The sequence below is a fragment of the Rhinolophus ferrumequinum genome, chromosome 4 (genome assembly GCF_004115265.2).
Source record: "Rhinolophus ferrumequinum isolate MPI-CBG mRhiFer1 chromosome 4, mRhiFer1_v1.p, whole genome shotgun sequence".
Taxonomy (NCBI): Eukaryota; Metazoa; Chordata; class Mammalia; order Chiroptera; family Rhinolophidae; genus Rhinolophus; species Rhinolophus ferrumequinum.
Genome location: NC_046287.1, coordinates 60,608,971 through 60,630,354, shown reverse-complemented (window position 1 = coordinate 60,630,354; position 21,384 = coordinate 60,608,971). Strand labels below are relative to the sequence as shown.

The 21,384-nt window shown below is 33.5% G+C and overlaps 1 protein-coding gene across 1 annotated transcript in view; it reads left to right on the top strand.

Annotated features, from left to right (window-relative positions):
- ADAM32 (ADAM metallopeptidase domain 32) overlaps positions 1 to 21,384 on the top strand; it is a 92,256-nt gene that overhangs the window by 42,083 nt on the left and 28,789 nt on the right. The window contains exons 10-13 of the mRNA XM_033104017.1: positions 3,806 to 3,942; positions 8,584 to 8,761; positions 14,216 to 14,308; positions 16,468 to 16,663. Of these exons, the coding sequence (XP_032959908.1) occupies positions 3,806 to 3,942; positions 8,584 to 8,761; positions 14,216 to 14,308; positions 16,468 to 16,663 (604 nt within the window). The remainder of the gene's footprint in view (positions 1 to 3,805; positions 3,943 to 8,583; positions 8,762 to 14,215; positions 14,309 to 16,467; positions 16,664 to 21,384) is intronic.

Below are 21,384 nucleotides of genomic sequence, written 5' to 3'. Positions count from 1 at the left end.
TTTTGCTTTTGGAAAGGTTTTGGATGACTGATTCAATTTCCTTACTGGTGATCAGTCTGTTTAGATTTTCCAGTTCTTCATGGTTCAGCCTTGGAAGGCTATATGTTTCTAAGAACTTGTCCATTTCTTCTAGGTTATTGACAAAGGAGGATCTTTTAGGTATCACGCTCTAACAGTAAGTTGTTTTTAACTTACTTTTATGGGTGAAACCAACTTCCAAAGAATATTAAACCTTATCTTCCTTTTCTTGGAATTCTTTGTTACATGTATTTTTCTGAAATAACTCTTGAGTTTTTTTTTAAACAGTGTGTATAAATGGCAAACATTGAATTATTTTATTAATGAAAATACTTTTGCTTTCCCACATTTGATTGATAATTTGGCTAGGTATGAAATCCTAGTTCTCATATCTTTCTATCTCAGTGTTTTGAAGATTGATGTATTGTGTTTTTGTCAAATTTTGAGGTGCAACGATGGCAAGGAAACTTGAGGGTGTTTGTAAGAGAATTTGAACTGGTTAAGGAGGGAAATAAGTCAGTAAGGAAGTTAGGGGCAGTGAAAATTTAGGAACCATAGTTTGAATGTGCTGGTGGGTACACAGATTGTTGGAGTTGGGGTGCTAGAGGAGTGATTAGGAAAGACATCAGGTGGTCAGGATGTGGGATGCACTTTATAGAGATGATGGAGGTGTTGCAGTTATTGGTAAAGATCTGTTGACAAGGCTTAGTGTGAGAACCATGGGAATGAGGGCTGAGACAGGGTGTAGGATAGAATAATTGGAGGAGATGAATTCAAGGAATTATTCTTTTACAAAGCTTTTATACTTATACTTTTACAAAACCTTTATATTTCTTTGTTTAAAAGCTCTGATACTTTGACCACAATTGAATATTTCTCTAAACAATTGTTTTTATGCTTTAAATATCAGTTGTATCATAATTTGTCATTCTGCAATTTGAATTTTTTGGTTTCCAGTTATAATTGTGAGATTTATTCATCTGGTATATGGGATTCTACTTAGTTTTTAAAAGACTTTACTTTTTAATAGAAATTTTAGGTTCATAGCAAAATTGAGAAGAAAGTACAGAGATTTCCCATTCTTTCCCTCACTATTAACATTCCACACCATACTGGTATGTTTGTTGTAAATGATGAACCTACACTGACACATTATAATCAACCAATTCCATAGTTTACATTAGGGTTCACTCTTGCTGTTATACATTCTATTAGTTTTGACAAATGCGTAGTGACATATATCTATCATTACAGTATCATATAGTTTCACTGTACTCAAAATCCTGTGTGTCTAGTTAATTTTTTGCTTTGGTTTGTGATATTTTGTAAATATGCCACACTATATCCTTTATGCTTTACATGAGTATTTTGGTTGTTTCTATTTTTGCCATTACAAACAATATTTAATAAACATCTCTGTACATACATCTTTCAATCTCCATTTGATTCTTTTTTTTTAATAAAACAGAACCTCAGTTTTTAGATAGGCAATATTCCTGTTCGTACTTGTATATGAAGAAATCTTCATTTCCTAGCCTCTTTTGTAGCTAGATTTTTCTAAGTTTCCTCTGATGAGATGCAAGCAGAAATAACATTTGGAACTTCCAGGAAACTTCTTTAAGGGAATGGTACCCATTCTTCATTGTGACTTTTCTCTAATCTGCTGTTTCAAATGACCTGTGACGACAAGGTCATTACCTTGGCTGGATGGACTAGGAGCTGGAAGGAGTCAGATTCCTGAAAACCAAGAAGCCGCTTGTATGTGTGTGTGAGAGAAATTTCTTTCTACTCTAAGTCATTATTTTGAATTTCCTGTCTCATGCAGCTATATCCAATCCTGGCAATTAAGGAGTATTTCTTGTAATCAGCATATATTTTCTCTGTCCAATTTGAAAATATATGTATTTTAATTATTTCAGTTTAAATCATGCCCATTTTTGTGCTTATTGGTAGTTTTAGAATTAATGCTATCATCATATTTTTCATTTTTTTCTGTTTGCCTCCATTTCTTTGCCTCTGCTGCTTTGCCAGCAGTCCAAAATCACTAAAGGAAATTATAAATAATATTCTTCAGGCAGAAGGAGAGTGATCCCAACTGGGAGATCTGAGCTTTAGAGGGAACGAAAAGTAATAAAAGAATTGTTTGAACATGGCCTGCATAAATCAATAATAGTTGTGTCTGGTGATATTACCCTGTTTCCCCGATTGACCTAGGTGGACAATCAGCTCTAATGTGTCTAATGTGTCTTTCGGAGCAAAAATTAATTAAGACCCGGGTATTATATTATACTATATTATACCCGGCACTATATTATATTATATTATATTATATTATATTATATTATATTATATCCAGTCTTATATTAAAATAAGACTGGGTCTTATATTAATTTTTGCTCCAAAAGGTGCATTAGACCTGATGGTCTGGCTAGTTCTTATTTTCGGGGAAACAGGATAGTTGACATTCAATATTATTTTATATTAGTTTCAGGTGTACAGCATAGTAGTTAGACTTTTATATAATTTATGCAATAATCACCCAATTAGTTATAATACCTACCTAGCATGATACACGGTTTCTGCAGCATTATTGACTATATTCCCTATGCTGTACTTTATATCCCTGTGACTATTTTGTAACTACTAATTTGTACTTTCTAATTCCTTCACCTTTCTCACTCGTCCCCCAATCCCCCTCCCATTTAGCAACTATTTGTTTGTTCCCTCTATCTATGAGTCTATTTCTGTTTTTTATTTTTTGTTCATTTTTTCTGTTCTTTAGATTCCGCATATACGTAAGATCATACGCTATTTGTCTTTCTCAGTCTCACTTATTTGGCTTAGTATAATACCCTTTAGGTCCAATCCATATCACAGGGAAAGATTTCTTAAAGTGGACAAAAAGACTCTAATCATAAAGGAAAAGTTGGATGAATTGGACCACATCAAATTAAGGAAATTTTGTTAATGAAAAGACATTAAGAGAGTGAAAAGACAAGCCACACTGTAGGGAAAGTATTTGCAAGGTATGACTAACAATGATTCATATACAGAATATATAAAATGCTTCCATAAATCAATAAAAGGTGAATGCAGTAGAAAAATAGACAAGATACTTTAATAAACACTTCCCAAAAAAGATAGCCAAACTGTCAAAAATTATGTGAAATGCAAGTTAAAACTTAATGAAATATACTACCTTATATCCACCAGAAATTATAACATGAAAAAGACGGATAACTCTAAGTGCCCCATTCACCTTGGCAAGGAAGTTATTTGTGCACTTGTGAAATATATGACAAGAACGTGGTTTCTCCTGATACCAGTTATTGTGTCATTGAGAGTACTAGCAGAAAGAAAGTAGCACACTCAAACTCAGGAATTTGGTTATGTGGGCACTTTAGGAGCTGGGAGGCTGAATATCATGTGGGCCTTACTAAGTGTATATGAGAGCTGTTGTAAGAAATTGGGTAAATTGAAGATCATGGTCCATATAATCAAAAATGTAATGTAAAAACAAGCCTTTTATATAGGTATGGTAGCTATTCATTATGTTAGTTGTTTAGCTGTTAGATCATGGCAAAGCTTGGCCTAGACTCAATAGGCTTATATCTCAGTAAAATTTCCTAAGAAGAGCTTCAGTTTCTCAACTGTCCAAGGAGCTATATTTCCCTGTTCTTAAATATTTGCTAAAACAATAAAAATGTTCAGAATTAGAAAAATATTGTTTTTTTACCACCCTTCAATGAATTGTCTTTCGTTTGAATTTTTTTTATTGCTAATGTAGTATCCCAAGGAGATAACTTTGGATGCATTTTCAATAATTGTCACCCAGATGTTGGGACTCAGTCTGGGAATATCATATGATGACCCAAAGAAATGTCAGTGTTCAGGAGCCATCTGTATAATGAATCCAGAAGCTATGTAAGTTTTTAAAAAATAATATTTATTTATTGGTTATGTTTATTTTGTTTTAAATATTTGAAGTGCAAAATATATTTACTTATAGCACAAATTAGCTATAAATGGACCAAGTACTATAAAATATAAAAATGAAAATTTCAGTGTGAGAGGAGTATAGAGGGAGACATACGATTAAGAACAGTCAAGGATAGCAAATACAATAAGGACAATACGTTAGCAAAGGAATTCTCCTAGGCTGTGTATTTTATGAAAGCACTTAGTAAGGGTCTTTAAAAATATGTCAGCAGGACAAAACAAGTAGCCTTTATTTTTAGGCAGAATTTTTGCTTTTGCCTTTAGACTAGTTTAATGTTGTGGAAAAACTGCCTTCCAATGACTAAGTCCTACTTGGAAGCTCCTAATTAAATATATGATATTTGTGTGACTTTGGACAAATTACTCAACCTTGTTTAGATTTATCTTGCTCATATTTAAAATGGTAATGATTATACCTATTCTCTTATTTTACAGTGATATGAAAATAAAACAAGAAAATAAGATAGGAAACTGGTTTTTAAAATGTAAAATCCCATAAGTATGTGATGGAGTAGTTACAGTAATTTCTAAATTTGCCTATGTTTCCCAAATAGTATATCAGTTGAAGACTAGAGCAAGTGTCATTAGTAATTATCCGTGGTCAGATAGTTAGTTTGTGACAGACCTGAGTTTTGAATCCAGGCATTCTGGCTCTAGAATCTGTGTTAATAAACCTTTAGGTTTGTATGGTGCTTTATAATATTAAAATGCTTTCATACATATTCTCCAATTTATTAAAAATCTCTTGTGATGTGTGTAGGGCAAGTGTTATATGAATTTTTTCAAAATCTAATGTATCTGCATATCTTTCGCATCTCCACAGTATACCTCATACATTATTTTATGTAATTTTCAAAGAAGGCATGTGAGTAAGTAAGGCAAATATTATTATTTCCATTTCATGTGTTCTTTTTTATTTAAAAGCCCCTGGAGTACAGAGAGCCTAATGACTACATTGGATATACTATTAATTAGTGGCCAAAATTCAGCTGATGTCAGTAATCACCAGTGACTTGTTGGGCATGTCTGTAAGTCAGAGAGTTGAATTAGGCACTTGGCTTATTTAATGTTATTTAGTCCTCACAACAACCCAGGAGATGGATGGGTATCATTCCTGTTTTGTAGATGAGAAAACTGAGACTTAGAGAATTGAATCACTTTGCCTATAAGCCTCATAAGTCACAGTGTTGGTACTAGTTAGCAAGTTAATATAACTCAAAGTTTTGTTATGTTCTTTACTCCATAATGACTTCATATAGAAGACTTAATATATTGGAATCAACTTAAACCAAGTAGCAGAGACCATTATTATATATTTTTACATTTCATTCTTACGCTTAAGTGATCATTTAGCATATTATTTTGATGATTTAATTTACATCTACTTTTTAAAATTGGGTAGCTCATGTTTTAAATCCTTACATTCAATACAGTCTGCACGCACAATTGAGTTTAGAAGTGAAGGGAGAAAAGAGACATAGAAATTGGCAATAGCTATGAATGTAGGAACCATGGTCAAGGTTTGCGCACCTCTCTGGTTGCATCATTTTACAAAAAGGCACAAACATTTAGAAGGAGCATACAGTTATTAATTATTCAAAGAAATCAAATTGTTTTATTCATATTCCTTTCTCTTAATTCCTTGCTAAGACCAGCTTCATTAAGCTATGGAAGTTTGATTAAGGAAGAGGGCATACCACTTTGGAGTATGGAATACATTGAGGGGAACATAGGCTTTGGAATCATTCACTTGTTTGCTAATTTTTCTAACCCTTAGTTTTTTCACCTGAAAAATGAGGACCCAGATAGCTACACCACACAGTTGTTATGAGGATGCAAGTGATTAAAATGCATATGTGTGTGTGTGTGTGTGTGTGTGTGTGTGTGTACACATAATTTATTATTGTGCTTATATCTCTTATTATTTGAGGCATAGGAAAGACCTAGGAAAGTATTAAAATGGTCGTCTAAAAATACACAAGAACAGTGAGAACGTGGAATTGGGGGTGGGGAGTGTAGAAGAGAGAAGGACCCTGAAAGGAAAATGACCAAGGCCGGAGGTATCACACTCCCTGACATCAGTTGGTACTACAAAGCAACAATAATCAAAACAGCATGATATTGGCAGAAAAACAGACACACAGATCAATGTAATAGAATTGAGAACCCAGAAATAAACCCACATATATATAGGCAGATAATTTTCAACAAAGGAGCCAAAAACATACAGCGGAGAAAAGAAAGCCTCTTCAAAAACTGTTGTTGGGAAAATTGGAAAGCGATGTGTAAAAGAATAAAACTAGACTGCTATCTGTCACCATATACCAAAATTAACTCAAAATGAATCAAAGATCTAAATATAAGACCCGAAACAATAAATTGCAGAAGAAAACAGTTACGAAATTTATGGACCTTGGGTTTACAGAGGTTTTTATTAATTTGACCTCAAAGTCAAGGGAAGTAAAAGCAAAAATAAATGAATGGGAATATATCAAACTAAAAAGCTTCTGCATAGCAAAAGAAGCCATCAACAAAACAAAGAGGCAACCAACCAAATGGGAGATAATATTTGCAAATAAAACCTCCAGTGAGGGAGGTTTATGTATTTATCCAAAGTACATAAAGAACTCATACAATGCAACAACAAAAAACGCAACAGTCTACTTAAAAAATGGGCAGACAACCTGAACATACACTGCTCCCAAGAAGACATACAGACGGCCTGCAGACAAATGCAAAGATGCTCAACTTCACTAGCTATAAGGGAATGCAAATCAAAATCACAATGAGATACCACCTCACACCTATTAGAATGGCTATTATCAACAAGATAAATAATAACGAGGGTTGGAGAGGTTGTGGAAAAACAGAAACCCGCATATACTACTTGTGGGAATGTAAACTGGCACAGCCACTATGGAAAACAGTATGGAGGTTCCTCAAAAAATTTAGAATAGAATTACCATACGACCCAGCAATCTCTTCTGGGTATCTACACAAAAAAATATGAAAACTTTTATCCGTAGAGATGCATGTACTTCTATGTTCATTGCAGCATTATTCACGGTGGTCAAGACATGGAAGCAACCAAAGTGTCCTTTGATAGATGATTGGATAAAGGAGATTTGATATACTATATATGTATATGTATATATACAGTAGAATATTACTTGGCCATAAGATTAGATGAAATACTGCCATTTACAACAACATGGATGGATCTTGAGATGATCATGCTAAGCGAAATAAGTCAGACAGAAAAAGTCGAGAACCATATGACTTCACTCATATGTGTGATATAAAACTGAAAGTAACAAATGAACAAGACAAACAAACAGAAACTCATAGATACAGACACAGTTTAGTGGTTACCAGAGGGTAAGGCGTAAGGGGGGATGGTAGAAGAGGGTAAAGGAGGTCAAATATATGGTGATGAAGAGAGAATTCTGGGTAGTGAACACACAATGCAATAACCAGATGATGTATTATAGAATTGTACACTTGAAACCTATATAATTTTACTAACTAATATCATCCCAATTGATTTAATAAAAACTGAAAAAAATACTTAAAATTTCTTAAAATATACAGTACAGTATTGCTAACTATTGGCACTGTGCTGTATAGCAAATTTCTTGAATGTATTCATCTTGCATAAATGAAACAACTCCCCATGTTTCCCTTCTCCTAAACTCTGGCAATCACCATTCTACTGTTGACATATATGACTTTATTTTAGATGCCTCTTGTAAGTGTGATCATGCAGGAGTTGTCCTTCTATGACTGGCTTATTTCACTTACCATAATGTTTTTAAGGTTCATCGATGTTGTTGCATATGGAATATTTCCTTCTTTTATTTCAGACTGAATAATATTCCATTTCATGCACATACCACTTTTTTTTAATCCATTCATCTGTCAATGGACATTGAGGTTGCTTCCATATCTTTGCCTATTGTGAATAGGCTGCAATGAGCATGGGAGTGCAGATAATCTTTTTGGGATGCTGGTTTCCATTACTTTGAATATATACCCAGAAGTGGAATTGCTGGATCACATGGTAGTTATATTTTTAATTTTTTGAAGAATCTCTCTACTATTTCCCACAGAAGCTGTATCAATTTACATTTCCATCAATAGTGTACCAGGGTTCCAATTTCTCCACATCCTCACCAGCACTTATCTTTTTTATAAAAAATGATAATAGCCATCCTAACGGGTGTGAGGTGATATCTCATTGTGGTTTTGATTTGAATTTCCCTGATGATTAGTGATCCTGAGCACCTTTTTATATACCTGTCTTCTTTGGAAAAATGTCTATTTTTCTCATTTCTAATGGGTTGGTTGTTTTAGCTATTGAGCTGTACTTAATTTTGTTTTAATAAGGACATGTATTCCAGTGAATGAAATCACATGACCTCCTCAGGAATGATTTTGGCATCTAAGCACGTGTTATGAACATTTATCATTCCCCATTAAATTAAGCATTTTGAAATTAATTTATATAATATAGAATTGTGTTTTCAGAAGTATACTGCCAATGATCTTATATGGATTCATCTTTAGGCAATCCAGTGGTGTGAAGACTTTTAGCAATTGCAGTTTGAGTGACTTTGAAAATTTCATTTCAAATATTGGTGCCACCAAATGTCTTCAGAATAAGCCACAAATGCAAAGGGGTCGAGCAATCTGTGGCAATGGCAAAGTTGAGAGCAATGAAATCTGTGACTGTGGTACTGAGGAAGTAAGTCTGAAAACTAGGAAAATTAATTAATAAATTTATTGTTTTAATCTTTTTTTCATAAATGTTACGTATCTCAAATATGACTGAGTACCATGTAGAATATTGACAGTGAAATCAAGGTTGAAATATGTGCAAGAATGTACTGTCTAGATTTTACGGGTTGAAGAGTTTTGAATAAATGTAAAATGTAAAATATAAAATGTACTCCAAAATAATTATTGCTGATGGGAAAAATGAGAATCTAGAATGAGGTTTTGGGTTCCAGACTAAATATATAAGATCTTTTCAAACCCGTGCTTAACCTTTGAACATTTTATAAATGTCTTACTGAAGATTAATATGACAGTGGACCATCCAGTGTCCTTTAGGGCCTTACTTCATAATGGAATCAGTAGTATGGTGAGGGAGGACGGAGTTAATATTACAGTCTGAATAGTGGGTGATTTTGATAGGGAAGTCCTGAGAGTATAATGAATGGAAAAAGTCCTGGATATAATGCTTCTAGACAATTCAGTATTTGCAGTAATATAGCAGATATCATTAATTTTCATGATTACAAGATAGATGGAAATGATATTAGGGTTTGATACATATATGGGCTTGAATGTACTTGTACCTGTATGACATGGTTTTAATTGCTATGCCTTTTGTTGTCTCATGTTTTACCATTTGGTAGAACAAGTCTTCCATCTTTACTCTTCTTCATTTATTTTTAAATCAATTTTATTGGGGCATAATCTACATACAATAAAGTGCACTCATTTTAAGTATACCGGTTGATGACTTTTGACAAATGTATGTAAGCATTGGTGCAGTTAAGGTACAGATTCTTTTCATTATCCCCAAAAGTTTATTCATGCCCCCTCTGCAGTCATGTAACTTCTCATCTCCAGGCAACTTCTGGTTATGTCAGTTTTGCCTGATCTAGAAAGTCATATGAAAAGAATGATACAGCACATATTCTTTGTGTCTAGCATCTCCTTTCAATACACGTTTTCGAGATTCATCCACATTGTTTTATGTCATAATAGTTCTCCCTTTTTATTTTGACTAATATTTTATTGTTTGGGTATACCACAGTCTGTTTTTCCATCCATCTGATAATAGACATTTGAGTTGTTAACAATATTGGGCCATTATTCTGAATTCCTAAAAGTAGAATTGCTGGGTCACATGATAAGTATATCTTTATGAAAAATTTCAAACTGTTTTCCAAAGTTGTTGTATAATTTTACAATCCTATCAGCAACATGTAAAACTTCTTTCCTTCACATCCTTACCAGAATTTGATATTGCAGCCTTCAAATTTTAGCCATTCCGATGGTTTTGATTTGTATTTCCTTGGTGACCCTAATGATATTGAGCATTTCTCATGTCCTATTGGCCATGTGTTGTTTGAATAATCTGTTCATATCTTTTGCCAGTTTTAAAAATTAGGGTTATTATTATTATTACTATTATTATTATTTTTATTGATTTGCAAGAGTTCTTTGTATAGGCTGGATACCAGTCCTTTGTTAGACATGTATTGTTTACAATCTATGGATTACCTTTTCAGTTTCTTAACAAACTCTTTGAATAACAGGTATGTTTTTTAGAAAGTTCATTTTATCATTTGTTTCTTCTGTGGTCACGCTTTTTCTGTCCTAAGAAATCTTTGCTTACCCAAGGTCATGAACATTTTCTCCTATGTTTTCTACTAGAAGTTATACGATTTAAACTTTTACATTTAGTCTGTGATGCATCGGAGTTTGTTTTTGTTGAGAGATTTGGGTTGACATTCATTATCCTCCATATGAATATCAATGTTTTTAGCAGTATTTGTTAATATAACTACATTTTCACCATTGTTTTACCTTAACATCCTTATGAAAATAAATTACCATATGTGTGTGCCTATCCCTGGGTTCTTTTCTGTTTATTTATTTGTATATCCTTATGCCAACTCCACATGGTCTTAATTAATGTACTTTTACAGTAAGTCTTGAAAACAAATAGTGTAAACCATCCAAATTTGTTCATCTTTTGCAAGATAGTTTTCCTATTCTAGGATCTGTATTTTCATATAAATTAGAGAATCAGCATGCAAATGTAGGGACTTTGATTGGAATTATGTTGTATCCATGTATCAATTTTGGGGGAATCTTACCAATATTGAGTCTGCCAATCTATGTACATGGTGTACCTCTCCACTTATTAAAGTCTTTAATTTATTTTTTCTAAAGTTTAATGGTTTTGATAGTATTATTTTAATGTTTTATTTGACAGTTGTCCATTGTTAATACGAAAATGCAGTTGACTTTTGTGAATCCACCTTGTTTCTGGTGTTGATTAAAAGTGCTGAAAGTGGTCTTTGCTTTGTTCTTATTTTTAGGGGGAAAATTTTCTGACTTTCACCAGCAAATATGGTGTTAGATACAAACATTTTTTTAAAAAACAGATCCCTCTATCATGTTGAGGACGTTCCCTTCTATTTCTAGTTAGCTGAGAGATTTTTTTTTAAAAATTAAATTAACTGGGATGACAATGGTTAGTGAAATTGCATAGGTTTCAAATGTATAATTCTGTAATACATAATCACATTGTGTGCTCACCTCCCAGAGTCAGTTCTCCTTCCATCACCATAGTCAAGAATTAATGTTGAATTTTGTCAAATGTCTTATTTCTGTGTTTATTGAGCTCCTCATATGAGTTTTCCTGCCTTTTTTCCTGTTAATATGGTGCATTTCATTGATTGGTTTTGAATACTCATCCAACCATGCATTCCTGACATTAGCCCCAGTTGGATTTCTATCTATCTATCTATCATCTATCTATCTATTATCTATCTATCTATCTATCTATCTATCTATCTATCTATCTATCTAGATTTAATTTGCCAATATTTCATCAGGATTATGACACTTTTATAAGGACATTGTGGTCTATAGTTTTTTTCTTATAGTATTTTCATCTTGTTTTGGTGTCAGAGTGATTCTTGACTCATAAAATGAGTTGGAAAGTGCTCCCTTCTTTTTGAAAAAAATGTGTTTAAGATTTGTATTATTCTATTTATTTATTTATTATTTTTATTGTGGAAGAGTACTTAATATGAGATCTTCCCTCTTAAATCTAACCTTCTAGGAGGACATTTTACATTTTGGTTAATGCTCCCCCCTGAGTTTGTTTGTTTGTTTTTTTGTTTGTTTGTTTGTTTGAAAGGTATAGAGTCATTATTTTCCATGTGAATGTGCGGTTGTCCAGCACCATTTATTGAAAAGACTATCCATCCTCTATTGAATTGCATTCGCTCTATTGTCAAAGATTTTTGTTCTCTGTGTATGTCTATTTCTGGGATCTCTATTTTGTTCCAGTTATTTCTTTTTGGTGTATTTTTTTAAATACCACACTGTCATTATTAGAGTTTATAGTAAGTTTTGAAGTTGAGTATTGTCAGTCCTTTAATTTTCCTCCTCCTCCTCCTTTTTCTTATTATGTATTATATTGACTGTTCTGGGTCTTTTGCCTCTTCATATAAACTTTATAATCAGTTTGCCAACTCACTAGAATTTTGATTGAAATTACATTGAATCTCTAAATCAGGTTGGGAACTACTGACAACTTAATAATTTTGAGTTTTCCTGTCCATAAACATGGAATATCTCTCCATTTATTTATACCTTCTTTGATTTCTTTTCATCAGAGGTTTGTAGGTTTACTCTTATAGATTCTGTAAAATTTTGTTAGAACTATTGGCAAGTACTTTATTGTTTAGTGCTAATGTAAATGATATTATGATTTTTATTACAAATTCCCATTTTCTATTGTTGTTATACAGGAAAACAATTGACTTTTGTGTGTTGACTTGGTATCCAACAAACTTGGTACAATCACTTATTAGTCACAGGAGGTTTTTTTGTTGCTGCTGTTGTTTAGCTGATTATTTAGAATTTTCTTTAAATAGACAATCATGTAATTTCTGGACAAAAATAGTTTTACTTCTTGCCAACATGTATTTTTAAAAACAATTTCATTTTCTTGTCTTATTGTACTAGCTAGCACTTACAGTAAGATTTTGACAGGAGTGGTGGGGGGGCATCTTTGCCTTGTTCACCATCTTAGGGAGAAAGCTTATGTCAACATAAGTGTGATGTTAGCTGTAGACTTTTTCTAGATGTTCATTGTCAGATTGTGGAAGTTTCCCTCTGTTCCTACTTTGCTAGCATTTTGTATAAGAAGTGAGTGTTGGATTTTGTCAGATGCTTTTTCTACATGAATTGTTATGGTCATATCGTTTTTCTTCTTCAGCCTGTCAGTAAGATGGAGTATATTAATTGAGATTTGTACAATGAACCAGCCTTGCATACTTGTGATAAGTCCTACTTGGTTGTGATCTATAATTCTTTTTGTACATTGTTGGATTTGATTACCAAATTTTTTTTGAGGATTTTTACATCTGTATTTATGAGAGATATTGGTCTGTAATTTTCCTTTCTAGTAATGTTTGGTGTGGGGGTAACATTGGTCTCATAGAATGAGTTAGGAAGTATCAACATTAATGCTGGGAGAGTAGTGCGTATATCATTCTATGAGGTGATGATAATAGGAGCTCCATGTTCACTGCTTTTCCTGTAGTCTGTCCTAGGTGTTTTTTCTCTTGGCTATTATATTTTGTGTCCTTTCCATACAATAATCCATAACTGTGAGTATTCCAGCTTCAGTGAGATCCATGAGTTCTTCCAGTAAATTAATCAAACCTGAGGATAGTTTTGGGAATCCACTGAACTTGTGATTGGTGTAAGAAGTCTTGGGGACTGTTCTCTTTACAATTGCAGTGGGCCTAAATTCTACACACCCTTTCCCCGCCAGCTTTATTGAGGTATGATTGACAAATAAAAATTGTATATATTTAAGATATGCAGTATGCTATTTTGATATGTTATACATTGTGAAATGATTCCCACACTCACACTAATTAACATATCCATGACTCACACAGTTACCATTTCGTATGTGTGTGTGGTGAGAATACTTCATCTGTTCTCTTATCAAATTTCAAGTATACGATCCTTTTTAAACTGTGGTCATCATGCTGTATTAGATCCTGAGAACTAATTCATAATATAAATGAAAGTTTGTACTTTTTGATCACTATCTCCCCTTTTCTCCCACCCTCCAGGCACTGGTAACCACCATTCTAATTCTACTATCTGTTACTATTATCCAATTTTTGAAAAAAAATTATTCCATATATTTTGTCCTGTTTTTTAGTTGATTAAAATTTAGTGCGATTCCAGTTACTCTGTTTTTACTTGAAGTACCTTAGTATTTTATTTATTTAGAGATGCAAAAATCTATAAATGTTCACAGCATTCATGTTCTTTCCCAAAACTCAAAAAAAGTACAGTAAGCATAGCTCCTACTAAAGTTTATATTATGTTATGACATTCTTACTTGAATTCCACTCATTCATAGCAATGTGGACCTGATAGCTGTTGTGAACCTAAAACTTGTGTGCTGAAATCAGGATCCCAATGTGATAAAGGATTATGCTGCAAGAACTGTAAAGTAAGATTTAAGTTTATTATTATCTTCCAAGTATATAATGAATCATATCTGGGATTCTTTAGAACACTTAGACCTACAGTTCTAAGTCAAATAAATGACCTTTAAATAAAGAAGAAGGTACTACATTCCGAATCAGTCTTCTGATTTTGTACTTTAGCTGGATGTTGAAACTTCTAATGCCATTATTCTCCCTAATGTAATGCTGTTATTTTTAAACCTTGATTGAGAGCTATTATAGGATTCTTCAATACAGAAACTCTCTATTAAAAGGGATTATTTTTATTCACTTTTCCAGTATTACTATTTTTATAAATAAAAATGTACTGGTTGTGATAGGTATCTGTAAGTATGTAATTGAAAGACACAACAGTTTCCCAAAAATGTATAAGTAATGAAACTCATTAGAAATGCTACATTTTTTTAAATTAAAGTTTATTGGGGTGACAATGGTTAGTAAAGTTACATAGGTTTGAGGTGTACAGTTCTGTAATACAGTATCTATATATCACATTGTGTGTTCACCACCCAGAGTCAGTTCTCCTTCCATCACCATATATTTGATCCCCTTTACCCTCATCTACCCTACCAACCCCCCTCCCTGCTTTACCTCTGGTAACCAGTAAACTATTTGCTGTGTCTATGAGTTTTTGTTTCTTTGTTTGCCTTGTTCCTTTGTTGTTTTTAGTTTTATATCCCACATATCAGTGATATCATATGGTTCTCAACTTAAAAAAAAAAGAAATGCTACATATTGGCACAAAACTTAAATGATTAACTTATTTAAAAATCATCTGTCTTAAAGATCACATTTTTAGCTTATATGGTTAAGATGTTGACTCCTGTCCCGTTCTCCTTTTCAGCTCTTTCAATATATTTGTAACAAATTTGTCATATGAGAATCCTTCTGTTGAACTGCCTAGCATGGGTTGGTTCTATGTTCTTGACTGTCCTTCACTGACACAGTTTTATGTTATTTTTCTCTGAACTTTACCGTGTGGTACATTTTTATCTCTGATCTTTTTAGTGTCACCTGGAAACTATCAATTAAGAAGTATGAGATAAGTAAAGCTTATGTTCATTGCAGCTTTATTTACGGTGGCCAAGACATGGAAAAAACCAAAGTGTCCTTGGATAAAGAAGATGTGGTATATATACACAATGGAATACTCTTCTGCCAAAAGAAAAGATGAAATAGTGCCATTTGTAACAACATGGATGGATCTTGAGATTATTGTGCTAAGCAAAATAAATCATAAAAAGTCGAGAACCACATGATTTCACTGATCTGTGGTATATAAAACTGAAAACAACAAAGGAACAAGACAAACAAGCGAACAAAAACTCATAGACAATAGATTAGTGGTTGCCAGTGGGTAGTGGTAGACGAGGGTAAAGGAGGTCAAATATATGGTGATGGAAGGAGAAGTGACTCTGGGTGGTGAGCACACAGCATGATATATAGATGATGTATTACAGAAGTTCAGGTTCTGTAGGTTCTTAGGTTACAAAGTTGAAACCTATGTAACTTTACTAACCATTGTCACCCCAATAAACTTGAATTGAAAAAAAGTATGAGATAGATGCCCATTTAAGATTCTTTATATAAATTTTCTATATGTGGAAATTTTAATTAACTATAGGATAATTCAAGAGAAAGATTGCAATTGGGTTCCTTCCTCTCCAAAGACTTGAAGGGCCTCTTTAAATCACCCTTCAGTTTCCCTCTGTTCATTCTGTTATTAATGTTTCATATTTACCATAGAATTACAAATATTCCAAACTTACACACTATGGTTTGAATAAATATATTTCATTTGGAATTGTCTAAATTACACTATTTTTACCCCCAAGGAATAAGTATCGTAAGCTAAAAATGACTTTTATTCCCTGTACTGAAACACAAACAAAACCTTGGCTCTCATCACATCATATTTGTGTTATCCTTTTCCCTGTACATATGTCTTCTCTCCTGTTTTAGTTAACATTCATTTTTTTCAGTATGATTAGCATAATGCTTTGTACGGAAGACACTAATAGACATTAATGAATAAATAGATCATCAACCTATAAATGGAATTAACACAGTTTTGAAATAAATATTGATAAATGCAACAATCTTACATATAATGCTTTATTTTTTATATTTTAATTTCTACTAGTTTCTAAGTGTAGGTTCGGAATGTAGGCCCAAAGCGCATCCTGACTGTGATCTTCCTGAATTTTGTAATGGAAGCTCAGGAGCCTGTAATCCTGATATAACTATATACAATGGACGTTTATGTAAAGGAAAATTTATTTGTTACGATGGAGACTGCCATGATCTTGATGCACGCTGTGCATCCATATTTGGAAGAGGTAATATTGTTTTGTAACATCTAAAGAGTTGCTCTTCAATATTTTTATTAACATTATCAAGACAGTGGGCAATTGTATGTGTAATATAATATATATAGAACAGAATATACGTATAACATATTCTATATGTAAGTTGTATGTAAATATATATACACTTAAATTCTTTATTCTGTTTAACATCTATATTTTTACTTGTTTCAAACCTTATTAAGGTATAATTGACAAAATGTATATATTTATGGTATTTGACTTGATGTTTTTGTATACACGTACGTTGTGAAATAATTGCCACAATCAAGGCTACTTAACATATCCATTACATATATATCTATATATATAGATATATATGTTCTATATATATCTATATATATCTATATATATCTATATCTATATCTATGTCTATATCTATATCCAGAAATAGGATTGCTGGATCATAAGGTAGTTCATTTTCAATTTTTGAGAGCCTGTATGCTGTTTTCTATAATGGCTTACCAATTTTATTCCCATCAACAGTGTACACAGGTTCCCTTTTCTCCACATCCTTAAGGGCTAACATTTATCTTTTGACTTTTCGATAATAGCCCGTATCCCAAAGGTATGAGCTTTCATTTCCTTGATGATTGGCAATGTTCAGAACCTTTTCATATATCTGATGACTACTTTTTTGTCTCTTTTTGAGAAATGTCTATTCAAGTACTTTGCTATTTTACAATCTCATTATTTTTGCTGTTGAATTGTATGAGTCGCATATATTTTGGAGATTAACACCTTATCAGATACAGATTTGCAAATATTTTCTCTTACTCTGTATGTTTCCTTTTCACTGTGTTGATTGTTTTCTTTGCTGAGAAGTTTTTTAGTATAATGCAGTCCCACTTGTCTATTTTTGTTTTTCGCTGCCTGGCTTTTGTCACATTCAAAAAGTTGTTGCCCAGACCAATATCCAAGAGCTTTTTCCCTATGTTTTCTTCTAGGAGTTTTACAGTATAAAGTTTAAGTCTTTCCTACCCCAGCTTTATTGAGACATAGTTAACATATAACATTGTGTAAGTTTAAAGTGTACAGTGTGTTGATTTGATACTCATATATTGTAAAGTGATTAACACTATAACATTAGCTAACACTTCCATCATGTCACATAGCAACTATTTCTTTTTTTCTGGGGAGAACATTCAAAGCTACTGTCAGCAGCTTTCAAGTATATAATATGCTTTCAAGTATATAAGATGCTTTCAAGTATATAATGTCAAGTACCTTAGATTCTCAGAATTTGACTCATCTTATAAGTGGAAGTTTGTACCCTTTGATGAACATCCCTTTTTCTCCTCCTCCCAGCCCATAGTAACTACACTGTACTCTCTGTTTCTATGAGTTTGGCTTTTTTTAGATTCCACATATAAGTGATATCATGGAGTTTTTGTCTTTCCCTTTCTGACTTAATCACGTAGTGGATATTATTACCCACCAGTTTTATCCAGGTTGTTGCAAATGGCAGGATTTCCTTCTGTTTCATGACTGAATTATATTCCATTGTATGTCTAGATGAACACTTAGGTTTTTCCCATATTTTGTCTATTGTGAATAATTACAGTGAACTGGGTGTACAGATGTCTCTTGAGGTCTTGTTTTCATTTCCTTTGGATAGGAAATGGATTGCAACTGGGATTGCTGGATCGTATGGTAGTGCTATTTTTAAAGTTTTGAGGAACCGCCACACTGTTCTTTGTAGTTGCTGTGCCAATTTGCATTCCCACCAACAGTGGGCATGTTCCATTTGCCCCATATCCTCGCCAACATTTATTATCTCTTGACTTTTTTTTTTTTAATTTATTGGGGTGACAATTGTTAGTAAAATTACATAGATTTCAGGTGTGCAATTCTGTATCACATCATCTATAAATTACATTGTGTGTTCACCACCCAGAGTCAGTTCTCCTTCCATCACCACATATTTGATCCCCCTTACCCTCATCTCCCACCCCCCAACCCCCTTACCCTCTGGTAACCACTAAATTACGTTCCCCAGATTAATTTTCAAACCCCGTGGCCATCCTGTGGTCACCGACTGCCCTCCAATCCCCTCACTCTGCCCCCCCACCCCCACCCCCCCCACCCATCTAGCAACCCTCAGTTTTTCCTCTTTGTCTCCAAAACTGTTTCTGATTAGTTCATTCACTCACTCTTTTCTTTAGACTCCGCATATAAGTGAGATCACATGGTACTTATCTTTCTCCGTCTGACTTATGTCACTTAACATAATGTTCTCTAGGTCCATCCATGTTGTTGCAAATGGTAAGATTTCTTTCTTCTTTATGGCTGCGTAATACTCCATTGTATAAATGTACCACAGTTTCTTGATCCAGTCATCTACCGATGGGCATTTCGGTTGTTTCCATGTCTTAGCTATTGTGTATAGTGCTGCAATAAACATAGAAGTGCATAAAGATTTTTGAATTGGAGTTTTGGATTTCTCCGGATAGATACCTAGGAGTGGAATTACTGGATCATAGGGTAGTTCCATTTTCAGATTTTTGAGATACCTCCATACTGTTTTCCATAGTGGCTGCACCAATTTGCAATCCCACCAACAGTGCACAAGCGTTCCCTTTTCTGCACATCCGCGCCAGCACTTGTTGTTTGTTAATTTATTGATGATAGCCATTTTGACTGGGGTGAGGTGGTATCTCATTGTGGTTTTTATTTGCATTTCTCTGATGGTTAGTGAGGTTGAGCATTTCTTCATATGTTTGTTTGCCATCTGTATGTCCTTTTTAGAAAAATGTCTCTTCAAGTCCTCTGCCCATTTTTTAATTGGGTCGTTTGTTTTTTTGGAGTTGAGTTGAGTGAGTTTTTCATAGATTTGTGGTATTAATCCCTTATCAGATATATCACTGGCAAATATCTTTTCCCATTCAGTAGGATCCCTTTTTGTTTTATTGATGATTTCCTTTGCTGTGAAAAAACTTTTTAGTTTGATATAATCCCATATGTTTATTTTTTCTCTTACTTCCCTCGATCGAGGGGATATATCAGTAAAAATCTTACTCCGGGTAATGTCTGAGAAGTTTCTTCCTATATTTTCTTCTAGGTATTTTATGGTTTCAGATCTTACATTTAAGTCTTTAAGCCATTTTGAATTTATTTTTGTATATGGTGTAAGGAGGTGGTCCAGCTTCATTTCTTTGCATGCGTCTGTCCAGGTTTCCCAGCACCATTTATTGAATAGACTGTCTTTACCCCATCGTACATTCTTGCTTCCATTGTCGTAGATTAAATGGCCATATAGGCGTGGATTTATTTCTAGACTCTCTATTCTGTTCCATTGATCTATGTGTCTCTTTTTATGCCAGTACCATGCTGTTTTGATTACTGTAGCCTTGTAGTATAATTTGAAGTCAGGTATTGTTATACCTCCTACTTTGTTCTTATTTCTCAAGATTGCCTTTGCTATTCCGGGTCTTTTATGGTCCCATATAAATTTTAGGATTATATGTTCTATTTCTGTGAAAAACGACGTTAGTAGTTTGATAGGAATTGCGTTGAATATGTATATTGCCTTAGGCAGTATGGACATTTTAACTATATTAATTCTTCCTATCCATGAACATGATATGTGTTTCCATCTGTTTATATCTTCCTCATTCCTTTCTTCAGTGTCTTATAATTTTCTGAGTACAGGTCTTTTACTTCTTTGGTTAAATTTATTCCCAGGTATTTTATAGTCTTTGGAGCAATTGTAAATGGGATTGTTTTTTAATTTCTCCTTCTGATGTTTTATTATTGGTATATACAAATGCAACTGATTTCTGAATATTAATTTTGTATCCTGCTACTTTACTAAATTCATCTATCAGCTCTAATAGCTTCTTGGTGGAGTCTTTAGGGTTCTCTATATATAGTATCATATCATCTGCATACAATGATAACTTTACTTCCTCCTTACCAATTTGGATGCCTTTTATTTCTTTTTCTTGTCTGATTGCTGTGGCTAGAACTTCCAGCACTATGTTGAATAGAAGCGGAGATAGTGGGCAACCTTGCCTTGTTCCTGATCTTAGGGGGAATGGTTTTAGCTTTTCCCCATTGAGTATGATGTTAGCTGTGGGTTTGCCATATATGGCCTTTATTATGTTGAGATATGATCCCTCTATTCCCACTTCCTTAAGGGTTTTTATCATAAATGGCTGTTGGATTTTATCAAATGCTTTTTCTGCATCTGTTGATATGATCATGTGATTTTTATTTTTCATTTTGTTAATGTGGTGTATCACGTTAATTGATTTGCGGATGTTGAACCACCCTTGCATACCAGGGATGAATCCCACTGGATCATGGTGAATGATCTTTTTAATGTATTGCTGAATTCTGTTCGCTAATATTTTGTTGAGGATTTTTGCATCTATGTTCATTAGAGATATCGGCCTGTAGTTTTCTTTTTTTGTGGTGTCTTTGTCTGATTTTGGGATCAGGGTGATAGTGGCTTCGTAAAAAGTGTTTGGGAGTCTTCCGTCCTTCTGGATTTTTTGGAAGAGCTTGAGGAGAATAGGTGATAATTCTTTTTTGAACGTTTGTAAAATTCACCTGTAAAGCCATCTGGTCCAGGGCTTTTGTTTGTTGGGAGACTGTTGATTACTGATTCAATTTCCGTGGTGGTAATCAGTCTATTCAGGTTTTCTGTTTCTTCTTGAGTTAGCCTTGGAAGGTTGTACGCCTCTAGAAAA